Here is a 25,592-nt window from a genome sequence, read left to right as displayed (position 1 = left end):
TGACTTTTCTGATTATATTATGGACTGTAGATGATGGAATATGGAAATTCTTGCAGTTGAACCTTGAGAAACATTGTTCTTAAACTGTTGGACTATTTTTTCATGCAGATGTGAACAACTGCATGAGGATTCTTCCCCTCTGAGGAAGAAACCTCATGCAGACCAGACTCAAAGGGGTGACCCTCTGCTTACAAAACAATTCAGAAAATGAATATGCAGGGAATGTTGCAATAGGAAGTTACTTTAAAATGCATATTTGCACATTTACCACAAATACTGTGACTTCAATCCTGAATAATGACAAGTGCACACTAGAGCTGTCGCGATTAATTAATCAACTGTTAAATCAGAAACTCTTTAATCATTTGATGATTAATCATTTTGTGTCCATCCATCCATTTTCTCTACCCACTTACTTTTTTATATCCAAGTTATCTGATTTCAGTTTCTTAATTGTGAATCATTTCTTGTTTATTTGACTAGTTTCTTTATTTGTCTCTGTCGTAAAATGGAATATTTTTGGATTGTGGACAAGACAAGACATTTGAAAGCATCATCTTTGGTTCTGGAAAACACTGGAAGATGTTTTTCACCGTTTTCTGACATTTTATGGACCTAACAACTAAACAATTGAGAAATTAGTTGACTGATTAATGAAACTATCCATTAGTTGCATTAGGAGCAAACCCCTCTGGACCCACCACCTAATAAATGGAAAGAAAATGGCACAAATCTGCATCAAAAAGTACAAAATTAGAGTTTTTAGTTTTTTCTTTCATTGATTTATGTAGGGTCAGTTACTGGAGGTTTAACAAGTGTTGGAGAAGCATCCTAAATGTTCGAGAAACAGTTGTTAAAAGAGAGTCGCTGGTTTGATCCCAGCTTGAGCAGTGGCTTTATATGTCACATTGTTACGGCCTGGCTCAAAAGCTGCAACAAAAACTGAGGCACACACGGAAGCACCGTCTCACACACACACACACACACACACACACACACACACACACACACACACACACACACACACACACACACACACACACACACAAATAAATAAATAAATAAATTCTTTAAATACCTAATATCTTGGATTTGTCTTTTTCGTGGCATCCTCTCTAAAATGCATCATGTCATTTCATTGCATGTATTTCTGATCTTTTGCAAATAATCTTTTATCTTATCCAGATGTTTGACAAAAATTATTCAGTAATTTGTTGGGGAGGCAAATAAGTCATCGTGTGTATTGTCTTATGCTTCTTTATTCAGGAATGCACAACAGAATTAACCAAATCTGATGTGAACTGAATATTAATGTCATGTTACCACAGTCCAGCTGCAATATGATGCATTCTAGTTTTTACCCGAGACCATCAAATGTGGCCATCGGGTATTGCAAAGATTTTGCGTCCGTCTGTCCGCCTGTCTGTGCTCAGCATAACTTTATTCCTGTTACTACTAGAATCTTCAAATTCACAGGGAATATTCTTGTTACACAGACCTTGGACAAGTTCAAAGATTCCTAACCTTGACCTATTTTAAGAGGTTAAAAAGTCACATTCGGTTTCATTCTGTTCCATTTTTGTTTTGAGTGGTGGGGGTGACAGCCAATCAGAATAGAGCGGCACTGTGATGTCAGGCTCTGTAAAATCGCTTCATTTATGTGTTTATATAACATCGTTCTCGTATATTCTGTAAAAGTTAGTGAGAAATAAACACTTATAAAACTGAAAACACTGTTTTTGGAACCTGATAACATCTGTGGAGTGATTTAAAAGACGGATGTCAACATGCACACTAACTTCCGCTCTTGTCAAAAGCTCATAAATGTAAATATTGTTTATGATTGATTGATTGATAAAGGGGATTTATTGAACTTGTACAAATTGTAAGTAAGACAATTTATTTAATGTAAATAACAATAAATGCATAATTAATTTTATATATATGTTTGCTCAGGGATACCAATTAAACAACTGCAAATTATAAAAAAAAAGACAATGCTCATACGGCCGAGTGTATTCTAGCATTGTGTTATATTTTCAAATTATCATCAGTCAGAACATTTACAGTATTTTCCACCTCTCATGATGTTATGACAGCTGTTGAGTGTTCAAAGTGAAAATGACATCAGAGCGTTGCACGATTTGTTCTGACAACAGTTTTATTGGACATTGTAGTTTGTCATTTCTGCCTGCAGGTGTCAGTGTAGAGCTACCACAGCCTGATGTCATTGCAGCGGATTAACTCCTAAAGCAGCAGCAAAGGATTGTGGGAGTGATTGTGCAGCCTGATGTAGCACACGCTTCTGCATTTGTGCCCTCGACTCAAACGTGGCTTCAACCACAATGTGACTGTTTCAGCTTAATTATTCAACACTAAATCGTAATGTACATCACCTCAAAGCGCCAGACCCGAATAAGGTCTAGATCTTACCCACTCCATGACAACACACGTTAGTAAGAGCATCTGGCATGTAGTATGTTACTGATGAAATGTGGAGAAAAGTTTTAAATTCATAATACGAGCTGCATCCTACAGGTGGGACGAAGGAGTCATTTATCTATCAATTCACTCCATGCATGTCACAGGGAACACGTCGTTTCATAATTTAAACTCGGATAGCTGTCATTCAGATTTTGTTGACTCTCCATACAAGATAATGGAACTGTTCTTTCTCATCACTTTGAATGTTTAATTAATAAATATAATAAATAACATATCTTGATATATTTTTAACAATCCATCCATTTTCTATACCAGCTTACTCATATTAAGGGTCACTGTAGTCTATCCCAGCAGTCACAGGGCGTGAGGCGGGGTACACCCTGGACGGGGCATCAGTCTGTCGCAGGACCACAAACATGCAGGTGAATTTAAAGGTCCCAATTCACCTAACCTGCATGTCTTTGGATGTGGGAGGAAGCCAGAGCACCCGGAGAGTTATTGATAATTTATTGTTGATAATGATATTCACATGATGAATTTGTAGCATATTTAAATAAACAGGATATTTAATTCAATCTTAAACTGAATTACCTTGTAAGGGATACCATCCACAATACCGTGGGGAAAATAATATCAAATTTGATCAGTCTTAAATCTGAAAGTCATAATTTCTGAATACGACTGATTGAACATGTGTCTTCAACTGGACACAACAAAAACAACTGGCATAATTTTAACATTTATTTACATGTAACAAACACATGTGACTGAGATGTTGTGAATATGGATAACAATTCATAGTTTTATGACTGAGGTGATAAGAGATAAGACGCTGAGGAATCAAGGAAATGGGAAAAGTAAACGAGGAGCTAAATATGAAGAGTAATTAATAAGAATAAACTTAGTGGTACATTTTGGATTCACAAAATGATTAAGAAAATTAACTAAGCCACTTTGAGCATCCATCTGACAGCAAAGACCATCGGAGTACTTGCAGATTTTTGATTTATCTGGACCCGGGTCAGGTGACATCAGTAGGTCTGAAGAGTTTCGGTCCAGTTCTTTGGGTCTGGGGACTTCCTTCCACCAGACACTGAGGATTCAGCCTTAGATGATTTGTTTTCCGCCCCTGGTTCTGAGTTATCTGGGACCCTGACTTCTCATGTGACTCCAGGGCTTTGGCTTAAAGTTACTTGGAAAACTTGAGTATCAAAACTGCTACAGAAAACAAAGGCAGGAATTAAACGTACTACGAATGAGCGGAGACAAAAAGCAGACAAAAACTAAGAGACAAAAAAAACAAAACAAGAAAGCTAAGAAACTGATTCTTTGTTTCCATGACCTTTTTAAAGAGGGCTTCACATATGGCCATAAGCTCCACCCACTTGCCATCAGATTGCTTTGATCAGAAAGTATTTGAAGAACCTTATATAGCAAATAAAATAAAATGACACATTCTTTCTTTGATACTAACATATAAGCCTGATTGAAAACCATATTCTGACTAATCCCTAGAAGGAAACAGAACCTGGTTAAAGTATGCTGCACATTGAAGCATTTATTATTCATCAGTAATAAGCAGATAACATTGAGGCATGCAATAACACATTATGCAAAAAGGAATATACTCATCACATGAAAGGCACATGTGCAGAACATAGCTGCAAATAAATTCTTGGGGCAAATATTCGATTCTTTGAATAACCTTTGTTTTATGAGTTTTGGCAAAGTTCCCAACATGTCCTTCAGGTGGCACTGTTGTGCTATACTGGTGTTGATTGTGGACATGTCCACCTAATGTCTCTGATAATGGGGTTGGGGGAGTTGTTTTACAAGGGTCGCTGATAAGATGGGACGCTTGAGATGTTATTGGCAGAAAATGCCCTTTCCTGTGTTTGGAAGTTACCTGAATTGGACAGGTTTCATTAAACTGTCTAGTACATCCTGTTAGAATCAGTGTTGACCAGAACCATAGTACGGCCCTCAGTCCTATTTTTGATCCTTTGTCCACTGTTGTTGCAATGTCCTGAGGTGCCATAAATTCAGCCAGGGAGTTTGGGTTCTCTTCAGACACTTTGTGGAAAAACGGGGGTCTCTTAGTTCCCGGCACCAAGCTGAGTGATATACAGAGCTATCCATGCACATCTTAAGCCTACAGATTCCGGCCTTGGGATTGTCTGGGCAGTCCAGTGCTTTGTTAAAGGGGGAAGGGAAGCCAACTTTGGTTCTGTAATGATGCCTCAGGCATCCTCACTAAAAATATAACAATAAGCTTCTGGAAATTGATGCTAAAGTTGATAATAATGTGAAGTGATTACGTGTGATAAACGTACATGATGCAAACATGCACGACCAGAAGTGCATGATCTAAATATGTACAACCCAGACATCCACAACTGAGATGTGCATGATCCAACATTCACTTAGAGTCAAACTTCTGCTCTGTTTTGCAGTTTATATGTTATAAACTGCAAATGTAAAAACTGTGGGAATGTAAACTGGTAATTCTGTTTTTAGACTTTGCTTCCTTCTCGCCATGACAGACCAAAACATCAACGTGCGGTGCTGCTCATCGCCGCCACAATCTTCATGTCAGATTTGACATTAGTGGTGAAAGAACCCCTAAGATGCTTTATTTGGGGTGGTGACTTGCTCCCAGCCTGAACAGATACAAGTAGAATTTATACAGAGCTAAAGACTCTGAGACAGTTTTGTTCGGAAAATGAGCGCTGCTGACAGGCACGCTAATGCTGCTGTGCACGTTCATTTTTTTGCTCTCCACTCAGCTTCACACCCATAAACACTCTTTGCAGTTAAAGAGTAAACATCGGACATATGCTTCCCTACAATAAAATAAAATGCACAGTTATGTGCACATACTACACACAGCATTCATGCACGTGTGACTGTACACGTCCTGTGAGAGAGTTTGGCGGTTTCTCCTCCTTGCTCTGATGGTCAATTGAACAAACATCATTTAATATTTATTGACCTGCTCCACTGAGGATTTAATGCTGGCTGTTTGTTCTCTGCTCAGGTTAAATGCTTGGAGCTTCAACAGCATGAAAACCTAAATTCTCTGACTTCCTGAGATTATGTTATGGTGTGAGATTACTGGCCATTTTTGTTTTTGGTGCCAACTACTTTTTTGCTGCTGCACTTAGTCTGCTGTATATAGACTGGAGGTTTCATCGTGTTCAGTGATGTGAGCTGCAGGAGGACAGAAGATTTGTTACATTACATGTCATATTGTCCTTCATCCAACCTTCATTCATACAAATGCAGCAACATTTTGGTTAGTCAGAATTTTGACAACAGGATTGAACTTTTTTTTAGACTTAAACAGAATTTCATCTTTTTATTCCAAACTGTGGTGTTTCAGTTTGAGAGCATAATTTCTTAAATTTACTCCTTCTCTTAGACAAAGAACGTTTTTCTCACTCAGAGCTTTGTCTTCTCCTTCTCCTGCTCCAGAGTATCAATCACTACCTCATTCAGTATACAGGAGGAGGTTGAAATGGTGGACAATGCCATCTTGTGGCCATAGCTGATAATGCAGTGTTTTTTCAAATGTTAGTTACTTTGGAATATAATGCTGTGTTTACACATAGGCAGGACATGTTACAAATGTTATATTTGCGTAATTCTTGGCACATTCCTGACATTCTTAACGTGACTTAACGCATCTCAATAGGTTTCTTAACAGTGCGTGATATTCGTGATTTTCGTGGAGCATGCATGTTTTTGGCTGTCAAAAAAGCTTCCACGAATGTCACGCACCACGCTCATTTCACTTCATGTCGTGAAGGTCACAACTGAGCGTGTTGATCCGTCTCGATTACTGGTGATCCTTAATAGAGCATGACAGTGTTCTTCTCTGACGTGCGCACAGTTAAACCCTGCTGCACCGCATTCAGTTTCATTGCTGCAATATGCTGAAGAAGGACAGTGATGCCAAGTCAGCTAAAAGTTTTGTTCCAATGCTGCTCAGTGCACTCCTGCAGGTGTTCCACCTGCTGCTGTGCCTGATGTTTGGGGAAAACGAGTGAGACGAGAGCCACGTGGAGCCACACATCTGGCTCTCTGTGTCTCCTCCTCCTCTCTGCACCACTCCATGGCACAGAGCCCAACTAAGCATGCAATCACAAAGTTCTTCTGCTGTGGATTTTGAGGAGTAAACTGGCGCGATCTGAATTGTTCAGCAGTTGATGGATGAATATGGGTGTGTGTGTGTGTGTGTGTGTGTGTGTGTGTGTGTGTGTGTGTGTGTGTGTGTGTGTGTGTGTGTGTGGAGACAATTCGCCTCATTCACAATGTGACAGAATGTAACGATGCGCTGTTACGTGCAGTAGCGTGGAACATTAATTCTTGACTGTGCATAATGGTTCCTGATAATTCGCCTGCAATACGTACAATTAATCGTAACGCATGGTAACAGGTTGCAGCAGCTCCTGATGACTGCTGATGCCTCTGCCCCGAATCATCACATTCGTGATCAGCGGCCAAGAATGTATACTTTGTGGCATTCGTGACTTGACGTCGTTATGTGTAATCACAGCATACGTTGCAGAACTTCCCAAACGAGTCAAAAAAGAATTATATCCAGTATTCTTAATGATTAATTAAGAACTGAAGCACAGTCGTTTTGCCCCTTACACCTGACTTTGTGCACTCTGTGTAAGTAGCAAAGTGACGTTAGACACATCGCAGATGCACTTGTACAGTGCGATTTAGGCTGTGCACTGTGGGTCAATGAACTATGGCCCACAATGCTCAAAGACTAGATCCAACCCAACATTGGGATAAAAGAAGTCATAATTATAGATGAAGGGTCAAATACAAGATCTGCCCACTGAGAGGGATCAAATGTCAAAGGCAGCACCATGCAGGTCAAAGGAATCAGGGTCAAAACAGATTGGGACCAGACCTTATTCAGCTCTTCCTTGACCAAAATGTCCGTTTCTATCCAAAGTTTAATTGAAATCAGTTCATATCCTGATGAGATGTCCTGCTGTCTGATGAATAGCAGTGAAAACATGACCTCTTTTGCAGTATTAATAATGCCATGTTCTGGGTTTAATATGGTGTCTTGCATATGCAATTTGGCTATATGACATCAGTGCAGCATTCCAGTACTACCGTCCTCATCCTCAGGCAACTGTACCATGGTGATCCTGCAACAGATGTAATGTTTTCTGAGGTAGAAGCTGATACATCAAAGATTGGTCCATCTCACAAAGCCACATCAACAGTACAGTGGTTTTCTGCAACCCCTGGCAAAAATTATGGAATCACTGGCCTCGGAAGATGTTCATTCTGTTGTTTAATTTTGTATAAAAAAAAAGCAGATCACAGACATGACACAAAACTAAAGTCATTTCAAATGGCAACTTTCTGGCTTTAAGAAACACTATAAGAAATCAAGAAAAAAAGATTGTGGCAGTCAGTAACGGTTACTTTTTTAGACCAAGCAGAGGAAAAAAATATGGACTCACTCAATTCTGAGGAATAAATTATGGAATCACCCTGTAAATTTCCATCCCCAAAACTAACACCTGCATCAAATCACATCTGCTCGTTGACATTGACCCTATGTCATGACATTGACCCTATGTGTCTTTTTGCAAGGAATGTTTTCACAGTTTTTGCTCTACGGCAAGATTCATTACCATCTTGAAAAATAATTTCATCATCCCCAAACATCAGAAAAGTGTCCAAAATATCAACGTAAACTTGTGCATTTATTGATGATGTAATGCCAGCCATCTCCCCAGTGCCTTTACCTGACATGCAGTCCCATATCATCAATGACTGTGGAAATTTACATGTTCTCTTCAGGCAGTCATCTTTATAAATCTCATTGGAGCGGCACCAAATAAAAGTTCCAACATCATCACCTTGCCCATGATGGTTAATGGTGGCTTTCGTTTAGCTTTTCTGTATGTAAATCCCATTTCCTTTAGGCGGTTTCTTACAGTTCGGTCACAGACGTTGACTCCAGTTTCCTCCCATTCGTTCCTCATTTGTTTTGTTGTGCATTTTCGATTTTTGAGACATATTGCTTTAGGTTTTCTGTCTTGACGCTTTGATGTCTTCCTTGGTCTACCAGTATGTTTGCCTTTAACAACCTTCCCATGTTGTTTGTATTTGGTCCAGAGTTTAGACACAGCTGACTGTGAACAACCAACATCTTTTGCAACATTGCGTGATGATTTGCCCTCTTTTAAGAGTTTGATAATCCTCTCCTTTGTTTCAATTGACATCTGTCGTGTTGGAGCCATGATTCATGTCAGTCCACTTGGTGCAATAGCTCTCCAAGGTGTGATCACTCCTTTTTAGATGCAGACTAACAAGCAGATGTGATTTGATGCAGGTGTTAGTTTTGGGGATGAAAATTTACAGGATGATTCCATAATTTATTCCTCAGAATTGAATGAGTCCATATTTTTTTCTGCTGCTTGGTCTAAGAAAGTAACCATTACTGACTGCCACAATCTTTTTTTCTTGATTTCTTATAGTGTTTCTTAAAGCCAGAAAGTTGCCATTTGAAATGACTTTAGTTTTGTGTCATGTCTGTGATCTGCTTTTTTTATACAAAATTAAACAACTGAATGAACATCCTCCGAGGCCGGTGATTCCATAATTATTGCCAGGGTTGTAGTTGCCTTTTCTGCACAATCTTGTGTGTGTGTGTGTGTGTGTGTGTGTGTGTGTGTGTGTGTGTGTGTGTGTGTGTGTGTGTGTGTGTGTGTGTGTGTGTGTGTGTGTGTGTGTGTGTGTGTGTGTGTGTGTGTGTGTGTGTGTGAGAGAGCTGCTTAAGAAGCAGCACCACCGGCCCTGCTTCTGCTAATTGGATGTGACCTCAGAACTTGACCAGCAACAGTAATCGCACTCACGGCTCAGGCGGAGGGAATTTTACGCCTCTGGAATACAATTAGTCTTTTTCAAAATGGAGATTAGTGACAGAAATGACGATCTTCATCAGCCTACATGGCTGCTACAGACAGAATCTGGAACCCTGAAGTTTTAACCCCAAACTCTAGCGGTGTTAATGTGTGTGGAAGTCATGTAATTTAATTTCAGCCAGTTGTGTTGATGGGCAGAGATTCTAAATTCAGACCGTAGATGTTTAGTGTTCAAAATTCATGCCTGCTAACCTGTCAAATATTGGTGTCGCTCAGCTTGGCAAACTGTGAAGAAAACCTGCAACACTTGTTAAAAAAACAAACAAACAAAACTCTAATAGTGAAATTGCAATAAACCAACGTAATACTTTAAGGCTTGACAGCTACATGAGGATTGGTGATGTAAATGTTCTTGAGTGGTGTCAGACTGGACACTGTTAGTTTGGTTACAACGTAACTTAATCTTGGTCTTGCTTCAATTAATGTGTTAGCATGAAGCTAACAACCAGATATCTGTCATTGCAACTGCATGCTTATATTTGTAGTAAAATCACTAACCGGGTAAAAGCCTGATTTCCCCAGTGCCCACACATTAATTCTGTCAATAACCGATTCACACACAAGCAAATCCAGCATGTTTTTAAGATAGCTACATGCTAACAAACCTGATTAGCCTACAAGTGAGACTAAAACTGTTCTGAACTAGCTCTGTAGCTACTTGAATCATAAGTTAATTATGTGAATGGAATGTATTTGTGCTAACCACTCCTCACACTGAATTCCAAACTACAAAGCAAGTTTACTTTTAGAATTATATATACTTTGCTAAAGCAGGATTTTGTAAAATTGGATTAGCACAGTGAGATAAAATCACAGATGCCTTAAATTTAGATGCTTGTTTGTTTCACAAAGGCCTGAATGATATGGCAGAAACACTAATACAGTAACATGCTTTTGGACGGCAATATGCATTTTCAGAGGCCCTCCGTCCATGCCTAGTCACCCAAAATAACAGATATGTCATTTTGGGTGACTGGGCATGGACGGAGGGACTCAGAAAATGCATACCGCATGACAAATGCATGTTATTTGCATTATTATCACTTTACTGAGATACACAACACGTAACACGTAAAAAGTTGACTCACTTTAACTTTTGTCGTGTCGGCTGGTGCATGCTGCTCTCCAAATTCAGCAGTGCGTCCTCATCAAGTTGGCTGCTTTGGCTGCTGTTCATTGTCGTACTATCCATGAGAAAATCATCCGGAATATCCATATTGGGACCAACACAAACTTCTCGCCTTTTTATCTTTTCCTCTGCGGACAGTTCTTGGGCTGCGCGCTATGACGTCATTTGTTTATGCACAGCGGGCGGGTATAGTCAGATAACATTGACGTAAATCTACGCTACCGGCCTAGCAATGCCTCAGTAAAGTGATAATAATGATCAATATTTATCACAATATATAATTTAATATTGCTGTCAGGTTGACGGCAAACGAAAGCCATCATTAACACCTAAACAGAAAAAAACAAGGTTACAATGGGCTAAGGAAAAGCAATCGTGGACTGTGAATGACTGGATGAAAGTCATATTCAGTGATGAATCTCGAATCTGCATTGGGCAAGGTGATGATGTTGGAACCTTTGTTTGGTGCCGTTCCAATGAGATTTATAAAGATGACTACCTGAAGAGAACATGTAAATTTCCACAGTCATTGATGATACGGGGCTGCATGTCAGGTAAAGGCCCTGGGGAAATGGCTGTCATTACATCATCAATAAATGCACAAGTTTACGTTGATATTTTGGACACTTTTCTTATCCCATCAATTGAAAGGATGTTTGGGGCAAATAGTCCGGATCTTAATCCAATTGAAAATCTTTGGTGGAAGTTGAAGAAAATGGTCCATGACAAGGCTCCAACCTGCAAAGCTGATCTGGCAACAGCAATCAGAGAAAGTTGGAGCCAGATTGATGAAGAGTACTGTTTGTCACTCATTAAGTCCATGCCTCAGAGACTGCAAGCTGTTATACAAGCCAGAGGTGGTGCAACAAAATACTAGTGATGTGTTGGAGCATTCTTTTGTTTTTCATGATTCCATAATTTTTTCCTCAGAATTGAGTGATTCCATATTTTTTTTCCCTCTGCTTGGTCTAAAAAGGTAACAGTTACTGACTGCCACGATTTTTTTTCCTGATTTCTTATAGTGTTTCTTAAAGCCAGAAAGTTGCCATTTGAAATGACTTTAGTTTTGTGTCATGTCTGTGATCTGCTTTTTTTTTTACAAAATTAAACAACTGAATGAACATCCTCCGAGGCCGGTGATTCCATAATTTTTGCCAGGGGTTGTAGAAAAGGGGGTGTTCACAATAATAGTAGTGTGGCATTCAGTCAGTGAGTTCGTCAATTTTGTGGAACAAACAGGTGTGAATCAGGTGTCCCCTATTTAAGGATGAAGCCAGCACCTGTTGAACATGCAGGAAAATGTGATGTTCAAGACATTGTTCAGAAGAACAGCGTAGTTTGATTAAAAAGTTGATTGGAGAGGGGAAACTTATACGCAGGTGCAAACAATTATAGGCTGTTCATCTACAATGATCTTCAATGCTTGAAGAGGTTACAATTTGCCAAAGAACACATCAACTGGCCTAAAGAGAAATGGAGGAATATTTTGTGGACTGATGAGAGTAAAATTGTTCTTTTTGGGTCCAAGGGCCGCAGACAGTTTGTGAAACGACCCCCAAACTCTGAATTCAAGCCACAGTTCACAGTGAAGACAGTGAAGCATGGTGGTGCAAGCATCATGATATGGGCATGTTTCTCCTACTATGGTGTTGGGCCTATATATCGCATACCAGGAATCATGGATCAGTTTGGATATGTCAAAATACTTGAAGAGGTCATGTTGCCTTATGCTGAAGAGGACATGCCCTTGAAATGGGTGTTTCAACAAGACAATGACCCCAAGCACACTAGTAAACCAGCAAAATCTTGGTTCCAAACCAACAAAATTAATGCTTCGCAGATGTGAAGTGAAAAACTGTGGTTATACAACTAAATACTAGTTTAGTGATTCACAGGATTGCTAAAAAAGCAGTTTGAACATAATAGTTTTGAGTTTGTAGCATCAACAGCAGATGCTACTATTATTGTGAACATCCCCTTTTCTACTTTTTTTTTTTACTAATAGCCCAATTTCATAGCCTTAAGAGTGTGCATATCATGAATGCTTGGTCTTGTTGGATTTGTGAAAATCTACTGAATCTACTGGTACCTTGTTTCCCATGTAACAATAAGAAATGTACTCAAAACCTGGATTAATCTTTTTAGTCACATAGCACTACTATTATTCTGAACACTACTATACTGTTAGAAAATTCTATACCAATCCTATGACTGCTACTGATGTCCGTGGCCCGTTGGAGGAGACAACTCGAGTCAGCTTTGCGAGGGGAGAGCCCACAATCCTTCTGTCTTCACGACCCGCTGCAGGTCTTTTTTTTTTTTTTTTTTTTGTCCACAGCAGTGCAGCCGGAGTACAACACAGTACAGCAGTAGGTCAATATGCTGTCTATTGTGCAGTGATAGAAGTTGATCGGCGATCTCTTGGGAAGTCTGCCAACTATTTCCGCAGTTTTAGTCCATGACACGAGTGCACTTTCACTGGTTCCACTCTCTTATGACTGACAAATGCTGCAAATAATCTAAGCAACCTAGAAACACATTGCTGAAAATGTAACCTCTCTCATAGAGATATCGTTAACAGGAACTTTACAAGTTAAAAGCAAAATTAAACCCTTACACTAGATAAGTGCTACAGTGCAGGAATAGATCCCCTTAGATTTGGGTGACAGCAGTGTGAAAACGTTTTTCAACTTAGGAGTTTACTGATGAAAACATTTCAGACTTCATGAAACTTTGTTCTAAATATCTCAACCATTAAAACCTAATGCTGCTCCAGCAGCAAAGATTGAAAAAACAAAACACAGAAATTAAAATTTACAGGCATTCCCTCTGATTGTTACTTACTTTGAACCTCAATCTGGTTTATAAATGTATTTATTTATGTAAAATTCAGCCATGCACTCACATGTCCACACAAAAGGTTTGACTCTTGGTGACTGAAGTGTTTCCTCTCTTGTTTCTTTTCTTCCTGATCTTCCTCTCTGCCCAGTCAAAGAAGCCAGGAATCTGGTTCCCATGGATCCAAATGGTCTATCAGACCCCTACGTGAAGCTCAAGCTCATCCCCGACCCACGCAGTGAGAGTAAACAGAAGACCAAGACCATAAAATGCTGCCTCAATCCCACTTGGAACGAGACCTTTAAATTGTAAGGCTTTGTTACAACTTTTTTGTGGGATATTTTTGTCTTCCCTTCATTTCTGTCATCTTTAAGGTTCTTTTATCTTTATTGCAGCGTTTGTGCTTCACGTTATGTTTCACGTCAGTTTTATGTGTAACTGCTGGCAATCAGTTTGGAACATCTGTGTGCTTATATTCATGAAACCTTCCTTTTGGGTTCCATTCCTGCAGTTGGGTCCAGTTAGGTTTGCATTCTTACTCAGTCACAGCACCATGTGTATGCAAGGAGACGATGACACGCCTGTGTGATGTGTGCATGCCAGTATGTGACTGAGCATGTGCAGAAGTCAGGTATGGGAGCGTGCACTGGCACTGCATCACCACACAATGGAGTTGCCCTTAGTCCTGCCTGGCAACCACTCAGACCAGTCTTCAGCTTGTTTCAGTTGCTGAGGTCCTCAGCACTGAGGCACCTGCACATGGCCATATGTCATAGCAGACGTTCCCTTGTGATCCAAGTAGTATGTATCACCTGAGTCTCTCTAAGTTTGACATGAAGTCATTCCAGTGGTACCTGCAAATCCTCTGGTGAGACCTGGTCCCAAAGACATTCACTTCCCTTTGGTCAGTGATGAATCCCAGTCTCACAACCATACAGAAAGACTGGAGACTGGTGCTCCCAGGATTCTTTTGTAAAGATATCGGCAATGCCAAAGACCTCTGTCCAGCAACTTTAAAAGACCTTTCTAGACATCACTTGCTCCCATAGGTCACGGTAGCAGAGATGTGAAAGCCACTGTCCACAAAGGTGAACCTGTCAACAACTTCAGATGAGGTCTGCCTCTAAGCTGTATAAAATAGCTGGTTTCACTCCCATCTTGTAAACATTCCTGCATAGTTTTGTAAATATCCTATTGTCACAAATCACTCCTGAAACTTTTCTCCACCACCTCCACCCTGCCTGCACTCTCTTCATCACCTCACTGCCACAATCTCCTGTTACAGTTAGCAGTATTAAAGGAACCCAATAATGCAGGCAGGACCAGCGGAAGGTTAGGTGAAAGCAAGGGGTGATTTAATCCAAACATGTGAAAAACAGTCCAAGAAACAATGTGACTACAAAGGGGGTGGGGGGGCACAGGGTCCAAAAACAAACAGGACAATATCCAACAACAGAGGACATAAAAACGAAGGTCTCAAGGTAACAACAAAAACTAATAACCAGGGCTGGGCTACACCTACAGGAGGACACAAAGAAAATGCAAAACCTCAGGGTACAAGAACAAAGTCGAATCAGAATACTCACAGTACAGTCACAGGCAAAACAGCGAGAAGAAACTGACAGTTAAAAAAGGGAATGGAGCAGGTATAAATACACAAAGGAACTAAAAAACAAACGAATGACAGGTGTGGGAAATTATAACTAGACGAGCTGGAGAAAGACAGGAAGAAAGTTAACAATACATACAAGCAAACCAAGATCACCAAAATAAAACAGGAAGAATGAACTACCACAAATATGGAAACACAACCAAGATAAAATAAACACAGAAATGAAAGAATGAGACCAGAGAACAACAACTCAAACACTAAACTGCAAAGCAGTGACAAAATAACCAAAGACAGACATAGACGGTCAAACTGACATGGACGTTCAGAGACTTAAACACTGACAACACTAGGAACAGTCACCAAGGGGCGTCAGAGGACAAGAACCAAAGAAGAAATAAACCCCAAATGCAAAACCAAGGACAGGCACAAGGGAGAGGCAGAGGAACATGACAGGCAGACAGGGAGCAAACAAAAAGAACACCACAAAGCACAGGCAATAATGTCAAGACCACAGACACACATACCAGAAGAGAAATCACAACACAGACAGGGGATGTACACCGAGAAAACAGACACGGGATGTACACCGAGAAAACTAACAACAGGACACAGAGAACACATCACAACGCTCTCCATTACTTTGGACAGCTGACCCCAAGTATTTAAGGTCATCCACCTTCACCACATCTGCTTCTTGTGACCTCATTGTTCTACCCTGCTCATTCACACACATGTACTTTGTCTTGCTCCTACTGACATTAATTCCCCTTCTCTCCAGAGCACATCTCCACCTCTATAGGCTTGTCTCAACCTCTGTCTGCTCTCATTATGAATCACATTATGGTCTGACTTGTCCATCATTCTTTCCATCACCACTGCAAACAAGAAAGGGCTCAGACCCAATCCTTGATCTAATCCCACTTCCACTTTGAATACACCTGTCATTGCTATTGCACATCTCACTGCTGTCACACTGTCCTTGTACATATCCTGTACCACCTTCACATAGTTCTGCTACTCCAGACTTCCTCATACAATATCACAACTCTTCTCTTGGCACCCTGTCATAAATCCACAAACACACTGGCTGATCAATTGTATGCCTCTGTAGTTAATGCAGCTCTGCATATCACCCTTGTTCTTGAAAATCAGAACCAGCACACTTCTCCACTCCTCGAGTATCCTCTCACTTACCAAGATTTTATTAAACAATCTGGTCAAAAACTCACACTGACAAACTATCTCCTAAACATGGCTCCACTGGTATGTCATCTGGACCAACTACCTTTCCACTCTTACTAATCCTCTAATTTAAAGTAAAGAAGCACGACTATGAATGTGTTTTTCAAGCTTTTGTTTATTTGATTTTTCATATGCTCTGCTGTAAACACATTTTGGTCACTGCCAAAAGCTTATAGAGTTCTGAACCCATCCATAGCCATTACTCATTTGCTCTCATGTGGCTTTGATAATTAAAAAGTTTTTAATGGGCTAAAATATTAAAATCCATCTGTTAATTGTGACTCTTTTTTTGCCCACAGCCACCTGAAGGATTACGATAAGGATCGCCGTCTGTCGGTGGAGGTGTGGGACTGGGACCTGACCAGCCGCAATGACTTCATGGGATCGCTGTCTTTCGGCATCTCAGAGCTCCACAAACAAGGAGTGGATGGGTGGTAAGATGAGGGAGGGAGTGATGGATGGACAGATAGAAGTGAAGCAGCATAAACAGAACAGGCAGAGGAGGAGGGAGAGTGAAGGTCACCTTGTTCATTACTGCAAAGTAGAAGAAATCCTTTACTTTGAGCTTTTTACTCTGTGCCAAAACCGTTTACATCACATCTCTTTATCGCTGCTTTTTTATCGCTCTATAGCCCCCCCATCTCTATCTTGCTCTGGGTATCTCTCCATCTCTTCTTTTTATGCTGACTCCACCTTGTCAGCGCTTTCAGTTAAAAGCCAAAGTTTTGAGGTGGAGGTGGAAAATATGATGTTCAGAGAGAGAATGTGTGCGGGCACTGAAAGCCTGCTGGCTCCTGCAGATCTCAGCCACATTCGACAGAAAAATGAGCATGAGATCAACAAAAGGTCTGGAGCCGAATTCATCACTCTCACCAGTAAAAGTGACAGTAAAAGTGTGTTTGGATTGTTGTGGGCATGATGACCTTCATGTAGGATAACCAGGATAAAAGTTAAACCTTAGTCTATTTTGACCGCAAACTGCGTCATCCTTTATGAGCACAGTGACAGTCTTGCTAAGAACGAGTATCACCATGATCAAATATTCGCAGCTACTAGGCATGTGGAGATTAATCGATATGAATCGGTATCTACTGTATATACAAACGTGCAGATGCAAGTACATTGATTCATTCAGTGTGCATCGATTCAATTGACGGGTTGAATCGTGTTGCATCGGTCGCTACCTGCTTGCATCGATTTTTTTTCGAGGCACATTAAATGCACCATAGACTGTGTGGGACACTGGAGCACCCATTGTTTTTTAGGGTGTTTATCGGGAAAATGATTATTTCTCTACGTTGACTGCAGATTGCAGCGGGTCTGCTTGAAGCAACGAAGCAGCGCTTCGACCTGTTGGTCTCTGCTTCGCTGGTTTTCGGAAGCGGCAAGTCCACTGGCGTGAGCACCAGCTGATGCATAAACTGAAATTATCCATCAAGTAAAGGAAATAATAATAGTAAAAGTAATAATAATAATAATAATAACAGTAATAATATCCTCTGTTGTGTGGGACTAAGTGCACAGCCCCAAAGAGCTGCGCAGATTTTGGTTGGAATTAATAACTTCAGAGCGTATCACTGTTTTAAATCAAATGACACCTCTTTCCAAATGCTACAGTACAAACAATAAACTACAACTGACCAAAACCGGGTTTTTTTTTCCCCAAAATGTGCCACCCTCTGTTTTTTATGAATTACATCCTGATGTGCAGCGCAGCCGGTTGAAGAGCTCAACTCGAGTCTGTGGAGTTACACTTGTGTCATTAATATCCGAAAGGTAATGCTTTTAACAAAAACTGCAGATTTTGTTTATTTCTATTTCTGTCCAGAGATCAAGGATCCATCATGTACATCAAGGATCCAGTGACCATGTACAGATTTTATTTATTTTTATTTATGTCCAGAGATCACGGATCCAGTGACCAATTTCATATTTATTTACGTTAAGACTCAATAAAATGTTGCTGACATAGAACCCTGTAAATCCTACTTTTAGTACACAGAAAACTCACAAAATTCAGTTCACAAAATTCAGTTATTGATAAGGGAATCGATAAAGAATATCGATACCGATAAAATCTTATCAATGCCCATCCCTAATCGTATCGCACCAAATCACATCTTATCACATTGTGAGAAATTGAATCGTCATCAAATACATATCAAATCACATTGAATCAGGAACAGGGGTGAATCGTATCGTCAGTATCATCATGTATTGCTTGTAGTGTATCGAGGTGCGTATCGAATTATTGTCAGTGATGAGATTCACACGCCTACCAACTACACATTCCATTCCACTTGAGACTAAAGACTAAACTCGTAGTATACAACACCGCCGGGTTAATTATTACCCCAAACTACAGTGGAGGACTTGTTAGGCAGGGTTTAGAGGAGAAATATGGAGGTGGCTCCCAAACCCCTACAAATTTTAATAAACTTTTCCCTGACACAAGAGCAGGTGGATTTGTGGATTAGGAGTTAGACTACCAGTATATACAAACCGGGTTTCTATTCCAGGCTTAATGCTACCTGTCCTTGGACAAGGCACTTCATATGTATCATCTCAGTCCGCCCAGCTGTAAATGATTAGCAGCATTGGCTGGGTACATAACCTGTGATGGACTGATATAGCCAGGTAGGGGTCACTGAAGGATTACACAGGGGTCAACATTTAAAAATGCACCAGTCATATTGAACACTATGCCACATTATTTGTCCAATCACAAGCATTCCAAAAAGATGTAATTTGTGCAATCTATGATGGAATGTTTTGGAGTTGTGGGGAAAAAACAATAGAAATGGTGACAAAGGTCATCTTCAGTTTGTACAGTGGAGAAAAGTTAATTTTGTTCCAGTTTTGGTAAAAATCACTACAAATTATTGGTTGAGCTAATAGGATTATTAAATGGAATACAACCCCAATTCCAATGAAGTTGGATAGGAAAAAAAGACTCGTGCAGATACTGGGACACGTGTGCTTACTGTGCACACGGGATTATAAAATCATCCTGATTGACAGACCGAAATTAGTATCTGCTAAGACAATTAGCAATTTTTTCCTACTTTAAGGACTCACAATGCGTTGCATTGCCACGTGCAGCGTTTCCAGATGTGAAATAATTCCCATATTTATATGATAATTTTGCTGTCTCACAAAATGTTTGATAATTTCATCATTTAGTGACAGTGCTGATCTGATCACATTTTACAAACAATCATTCAGAAATACTTTTGCATCATTTTAAACTTCATTACAAAATTAAAAATCAAAGCTATTTTAAACTTTATTGTTTTTATGCAAGTATTTGCTCATTTTTAAATGGATGCCTGCAACACATTTCAAAAAAGCTGGGACAGTGGTATGTTTACCACTGTGTTACATCGCCTTTCCTTCGAACAATACTTAATAAGCGTTTGGGAACTGAGGACACTAATTGTTGAAGCTTTATACGTGGAATTCTTTCCCAATCTTGCTTGATGTACGACTTATCAGACCACAGCACACTTTGCGTCTGTCCATTTCAAATGAGCTCGGGCCCAGAGAAGGCGGTGGCGTTTCTGGATGTTGTTGATGTATGGCTTTCGCTTTGCATGGTAGAAATTTAACTTGCACTTGTAGATGTAGCGATGAACTGTGTTAACTGACAATGGTTTTCTGAAGTGTTCCTGAGCCCACATGGTAAGATCCTTTACACAATGATGTCAGTTTTTAATACAGTGCCGTCTGAGGGATCGAAGGTCACGGACATTCAATGTTGGTTTCAGCTTTGCCACTTACGTGTAGAAAGTTCTCCAGATTCTCTGAATCTTCTGATTATATTATGGACTGTAGATGATTGAGAAACATTGTTCTTAAACTGTTGGACTATTTTTTTCACGCAGTTCTTCACAAAGTGGTGATCCTCACCCCATCTTTGCTTGTGAACGACTGAGCTTTTTGGGGATGCTTCTTTTATACCCAATCATGACACTCACCTGTTTCCAATTAACCTGTTCACCTGTGGAATGCTCCAACCAGGTGTTCTTTGAGCATTCATCAAGTTTCCCACTCTTTTGTCGTCCCTGGCCCAGCTTTTTTGAAATGTGTTGCAGGCATCCATTTCAAAAAGAGCAAATATTTGCACAAAAACAATAAAGTTTATCAGTTTGAACATTAAATATCTTGTCTTTGTGGTGTATTCAATTGAATATAGGTTGAACTTCATTGGAATTGGGGTTGTAGTTTTGACTGTCTTGAATGTTTGGTCTCCAAAGTAAAGGTCAAACAAGGTCAGCATCCATTGCATTCTGACATGTGGCATGTGTTACCCTGTAGCGTGGTAACAAATCCCAATGGAATTAAGCTGACAATTTCTTTGATTCCGATCAGAGTTCTAATGGGGAAATAAGCTTTTCTGGACATTTTTCTCAAAATTATCTTTGATTTTGTCCTCAAAGCAAGTAAGTCACTGGAGAGGACGTATTGCTGCTAGTCATGCTCACACACACACACACACACACACACACACACACACGTATGTATGTATATAAAAACCTTCCAAAGTGAAAAATTGGAACCTGATTGATTGTGTGAAATTATCAACGCCTCAGTCGTGTGATTTCCATCAGATTCAGTAGATGACTGTGAAGGAGAGCGAACATCTAAATGATCAACTGATTATTCTTCCACAGTTTAAATTGGTGCGCGTACAGCGTCAGTTCACAGCAGCAGTTACATGCCTTAAATTGTATCAGCTAATTGGGAATTGTTGTGACTCTGTCTGTCTGCAGGTTTAAGCTGCTGTCACAAGAAGAGGGCGAGTACTTTAACGTCCCCGTTGCTCCAGAGGGGGAGGAGGCCAGCGAGGAGTTCCGGCAGAAATTTGAGGTATGCATTTAGCGATAGTGTCCATATGGTAATGTTTGACTAAACAGCCAAGATCCCTTTGAATACTTTTAGCTGATTTCCATGAAACTTGGGGGAAAATTTTTGGTGTTGATTGGTATCCTGTTGGTATCCCTGAAGCTCTCGATCTACTGGTCAGTCTTCGTTCCTACTCACTCACTCCTACTCACCTGTGGTCATGAGGGTTGGGTCATGACCAAAAGAACTAGACCATGTGTACCATCGGCCGAAATGGGCTTCCTCGGGAGGGTGGCCAGTGTCTCCCTTCACTCAAAAAAATAACTTGCCCAGTGAACATAAAAAAATTATGTTAAGTATTTCCACCCAAGTAAAATGCGTGAGCCTAGCCAGAACCAATTTTGCGAGTAATCTAAGTGTAAATTTGTTGGGTCAACATAATGAATTTGCTTTACTGTTACCTAATTACCATGGTTCAGGCCAACTAGATTTGTAAGGGTAAATGTAACAAAAATAAAAGTCTCTTCAGCTTCTCCCTTGTTTGCACTCAGGATCACCACAGCAAATCTGAAGTGGAGCTGCATGTTGAATTGGCACAGGTTTTATACCAGCTGCCCTTCCTGATGCAACTCCACATTACATGGAGAAATGTGGCAGGGGTGGGGTTTGAACTGGGAACCTTTCATACTGAAACCAAGTGCACTAACTTCTTGGCCACCACCCCTGCCCTGTAAGTAGTTCTGACTTTTGAAATAGTACAGTTACAGTTGTATGTAAAAGTTTGGGCACACCTGATGATTTCCATGATTTTATAAATCATTAGTTATTTGGATCAGCAATTTCAGTTAAATATATCATATTGCAGACAAACACAGTGCTATTTGAGAAGTGAAATGAAGTTTATAGGATTTACAGAAAGTGTGCAATAATTATTTAAACAAAATTAGGCAGGTGCATAAATTTGGGCACCCCAACAGAAAAAAAAATACATCAATGTTTAGTAGGTCCTCCTTTTGCAGAAATAACAGCCTCTAAACACTTCCTATAACTTCCAATGAGAGTCTGGATTCTGGTTGAAGGTATTTTGGACCATTCGTCTTTACAAAACATCTCAGGTTTGTTGGTTTCCGAGCATGGACAGCCAGCTTAAAATCACACCTCAGTTTTTCAATAATATTCAGGTCTGGGGACTGAGATGGCCATTCCAGAACTTTGTACTTGTTCCTCTGCATGAATGCCTTAGTAGATTTTGAGCAATGTTTAGGGTTGTTGTCTTGTTGAAAGATCTAGCCCCGGCGCAACTTCAACTTTGTCACTGATTCTTGAACATTGTTCTCAAGAATCTGCTGATATTGACAGAAATCATTGTGACCCTCAACTTTAGCAACATTCCCAGTACCTGCACTGGCCACACAGCCACACAGGATGATGGAACCACCTCCAAATTTTACTGTAGGTAGTAAGTGTTTTTCTTGGAATGCTGTGTTCTTTTTCAGCCATGCATACCACTCCTTGTTATGTCCAAATAACTCAGTTTTAGTTTAATCAGTCCACAGCACCTTATTCCAAAATGAAGCTGGCTTGTCCAAATGTGCTTTAGCATATCTCAGGCGACTCTGTTTGTGGTGTGTACGCATTAAAGTCTTCCTCTGCATTATAGCATCATACAGCATCTCTTTGTGCAAAGTGTACTGTGTAGTTGAACAATGCACAGAGACACTATCTGCAGCAAGATCATGTTGTAGGTCTTTGGGGCAGGTCTGTGAGTTGACTATGACTGCTCTCAATATCCTTTGCTTCAGTTTATCTGAGATTTTTCTTGGCCTGCGACTTCAGGCCTTAACTAGTACTGTGCCTGTGGTCTTCCATTTCCTCACTATGTTCCTCACAGTGGAAACTGACAGCTGTAATCTCTTATAGCTTTTTGTATCCTTGCCCTAAACCATGATGTTGAACAATCTTTGTTTTCAGGTTATTTGAGAGTTGTTTAGAGGCTCCCATGTTGCCACTCATTAGAAGCAATGCAACGAGGAGAAACATTTGCAAATGGCCACCTTAAATACCGTTTCTCATGATTGGATTCACCTGTGTAAGGAGGTCAATGGTCAGTGAGCTTACCAAACCAATTTTGTGTTCCAATAATTAGTGCTAAATGTATTCAAATTAATAAAATCACAAGGGTGCCCAAATTTATGCACCTGCATAATTTTGCTTCAATAATTATTGCACACTTTCTGTAGATACCTGAAACTTCATTTCACTTCTCAAATATAAGTGTGTTTGTCTGCTATATGATATATTTAACTTAAGTTTCTGATCCAGACAACCAATGATTTATAAAGAAAGATCATGAAAATTATCAGGGGTGCCCAAACTTTTGCATACAACTGCACATGTCAATTTAACTTTGCTGTGTTGGATCAGATGCAGATCCACTTTGGATTTGCTGTGGCGAGCCCAAGTGCAGACAAGCGAGCAGTCAAAGGGACTTACTGTTTGTTTTGTTACAGTTACCCTTACAAATCTAGTTGGCCTGACCCATGGTAATTAAATAATGCAACAGTAATGCAAATTCATCATATTGACCCAATAAATTTACATTTAGGACCCTCAGCAAAATTGTTTCTGGCTACCTTAATGCATTTTACTTGGGTGGAAATACTTTCCGTAATTTTATTATGTTCACTGAGCAAGTTAAATTTTAAGTTGTTGCATGTTATGTTAAATGTGTTTACCCATAAAACTTGATTCTGTATTGTAGAAGCTACATGTTAGACTTACGTTCATGTAACATAAAAACCAACAACACCTATGTTGTTTTTTTTGAGTGTTAGAGATAAGGTGAGAGGCTCGGCCATCCTTGAGGAGCTCTGAGTAGAGCCACTGCTCCTTCGTGTTGAGAGGAGCCAGCTGAGGTGGTTCGGGCATCTGGTAAGGATGCCCCTTGGGTGCTTCCCTAGGGGAAGACCCAGGAATGGGTGGAGAGATTATATCTCCACACTGGCCTGGGAATGCCAGTCAATCAGTTTATGTGGCCCAGGAAAGGGAAGTTTGGGGTCCCCCACTGGAGCTTTTGCCCCCTGTGACCCAGTTCCAGATAAGTGGTTGAAAATAAGTGAGTGATGAGTGGTATCCTTTTATGAATTTTGAATCATTTCTTTACTTTTAGAAAGTGAGACGCAACATTTACTAATCTTGTGTGCAAACTTTGTGCAGGGATTAGCAATCAAGGCGTGGTCAACCTTTGTGGAGGTGTGTGTTCCGTGGGTGCACCCATCTTCTTAATTACATAAAATACATGCAAACATGTAATACTTGGTTGATGCATGTTGTGCCCAATTCTAACTAGAACTTTGAACGATGCTCCCTGTCCTTCACTTTCTATATATTTTGTAACGTAGAGATGGTTTTGATTTAGCTGCACTTGTACTGTACTGTTGACCAGTCAGTTCCAGCTGCTCAGCAGCACAAAACCTCATCATTCCAATGAGAATTCCTCAAAATGCGATTATGGTTACAGCTCTAGAGCTGTCCTTCTGCACTTCCTTTGATTTGTTCCTCTATCTGCCCTTCTCTGCTTCCTTTGATCCTTTCCTTCCCTCAGTTATCTCTTTTGTCCTCTGTCACCTTTAGTGTCTTGCCCTGTTTTTTTCTTGTTGCCTGTTTTTCTTTTCTTCCATCGTCTCAAGGTCATGGGCCTCATGCACTAATATGTGCACAAAAATGTTCTTACCCACCACTCAAAGTCACTGCAGAATTCATGACACATGCTGAAGAGCCAATTTTGTTCTCACCACCGTGCGTGTGTTTGTGAATCAGAATCATTCCAAACTGACAGGCTCGTGCACTGGCCTGCAATCTGCATACTGCCACGCCTCTCTTTCTCCATACAAGGGCATTCGTTTGGTGTGACATGAAGAGCAGCGCTGTGCAGAACGATAGCAAAAGATTTTGGTCCACATAAGAGATGATCCCAAAAGGTGAAAAAACAGAAGCATTTCACAACAACAGAAAGTGATATAATAGAGCTAGAAGTGGAAAGGAGGCTTTTTCCATAGTGTGTTTGTTTAAAAATAAATAAACAAATAAAACCTGCTGCAGTGAATGCTGAATGCACTGTCCCCCGAGATTCAGACAGTTTTGACATCAAAGTTGTGAAAAAAAAAAACATGACTCACAGACCAGAGTAAAACATCAAGAGGAGTAGAAGGTATCATCATTAAATGAAATATGTTCAAGGAATAACAGAGAAAGTGATTATTCCTTAAGAACTGTCATCCAAAGGTAATTTATTTATGTACTTCAACTGTACTGTTTGTCTTCAGTACCAAATAAATCAAAATTATTTCATGAAAGTGGATATATACATGTCTGTTGCTTGTGTCTTCTGTAATTAACAAGTGCAGTTTAATCAGAACATAATATCATGTAAACAAAAAAAGAGTTGCCACTTGCAAAAGTAAATGAATTCAGCAAAACGGTAAAATTTCACACACCCTTCTTGCCTTTTAATATG

General features: G+C 40.0%; 1 protein-coding gene across 2 annotated transcripts in view; it reads left to right on the top strand.

Moving 5' to 3' along the window:
* The window catches only part of LOC117527442 (protein kinase C beta type-like), a 267,696-nt gene that overhangs the window by 138,932 nt on the left and 103,172 nt on the right, over positions 1-25,592 (top strand). For both annotated transcript variants that reach the window (XM_034189782.1, XM_034189781.1), the window contains exons 6-8: positions 13,529-13,685; positions 16,531-16,665; positions 21,004-21,100. In XM_034189782.1, the coding sequence (XP_034045673.1) occupies positions 13,529-13,685; positions 16,531-16,665; positions 21,004-21,100 (389 nt within the window). The remainder of the gene's footprint in view (positions 1-13,528; positions 13,686-16,530; positions 16,666-21,003; positions 21,101-25,592) is intronic.

Source organism: Thalassophryne amazonica, chromosome 16 (assembly GCF_902500255.1).
Source record: "Thalassophryne amazonica chromosome 16, fThaAma1.1, whole genome shotgun sequence".
NCBI lineage: Eukaryota > Metazoa > Chordata > Actinopteri > Batrachoidiformes > Batrachoididae > Thalassophryne > Thalassophryne amazonica.
The sequence above is the reverse complement of the archived record's forward strand: the minus strand, read 5'-3'. Positions and strand labels throughout refer to the sequence as shown.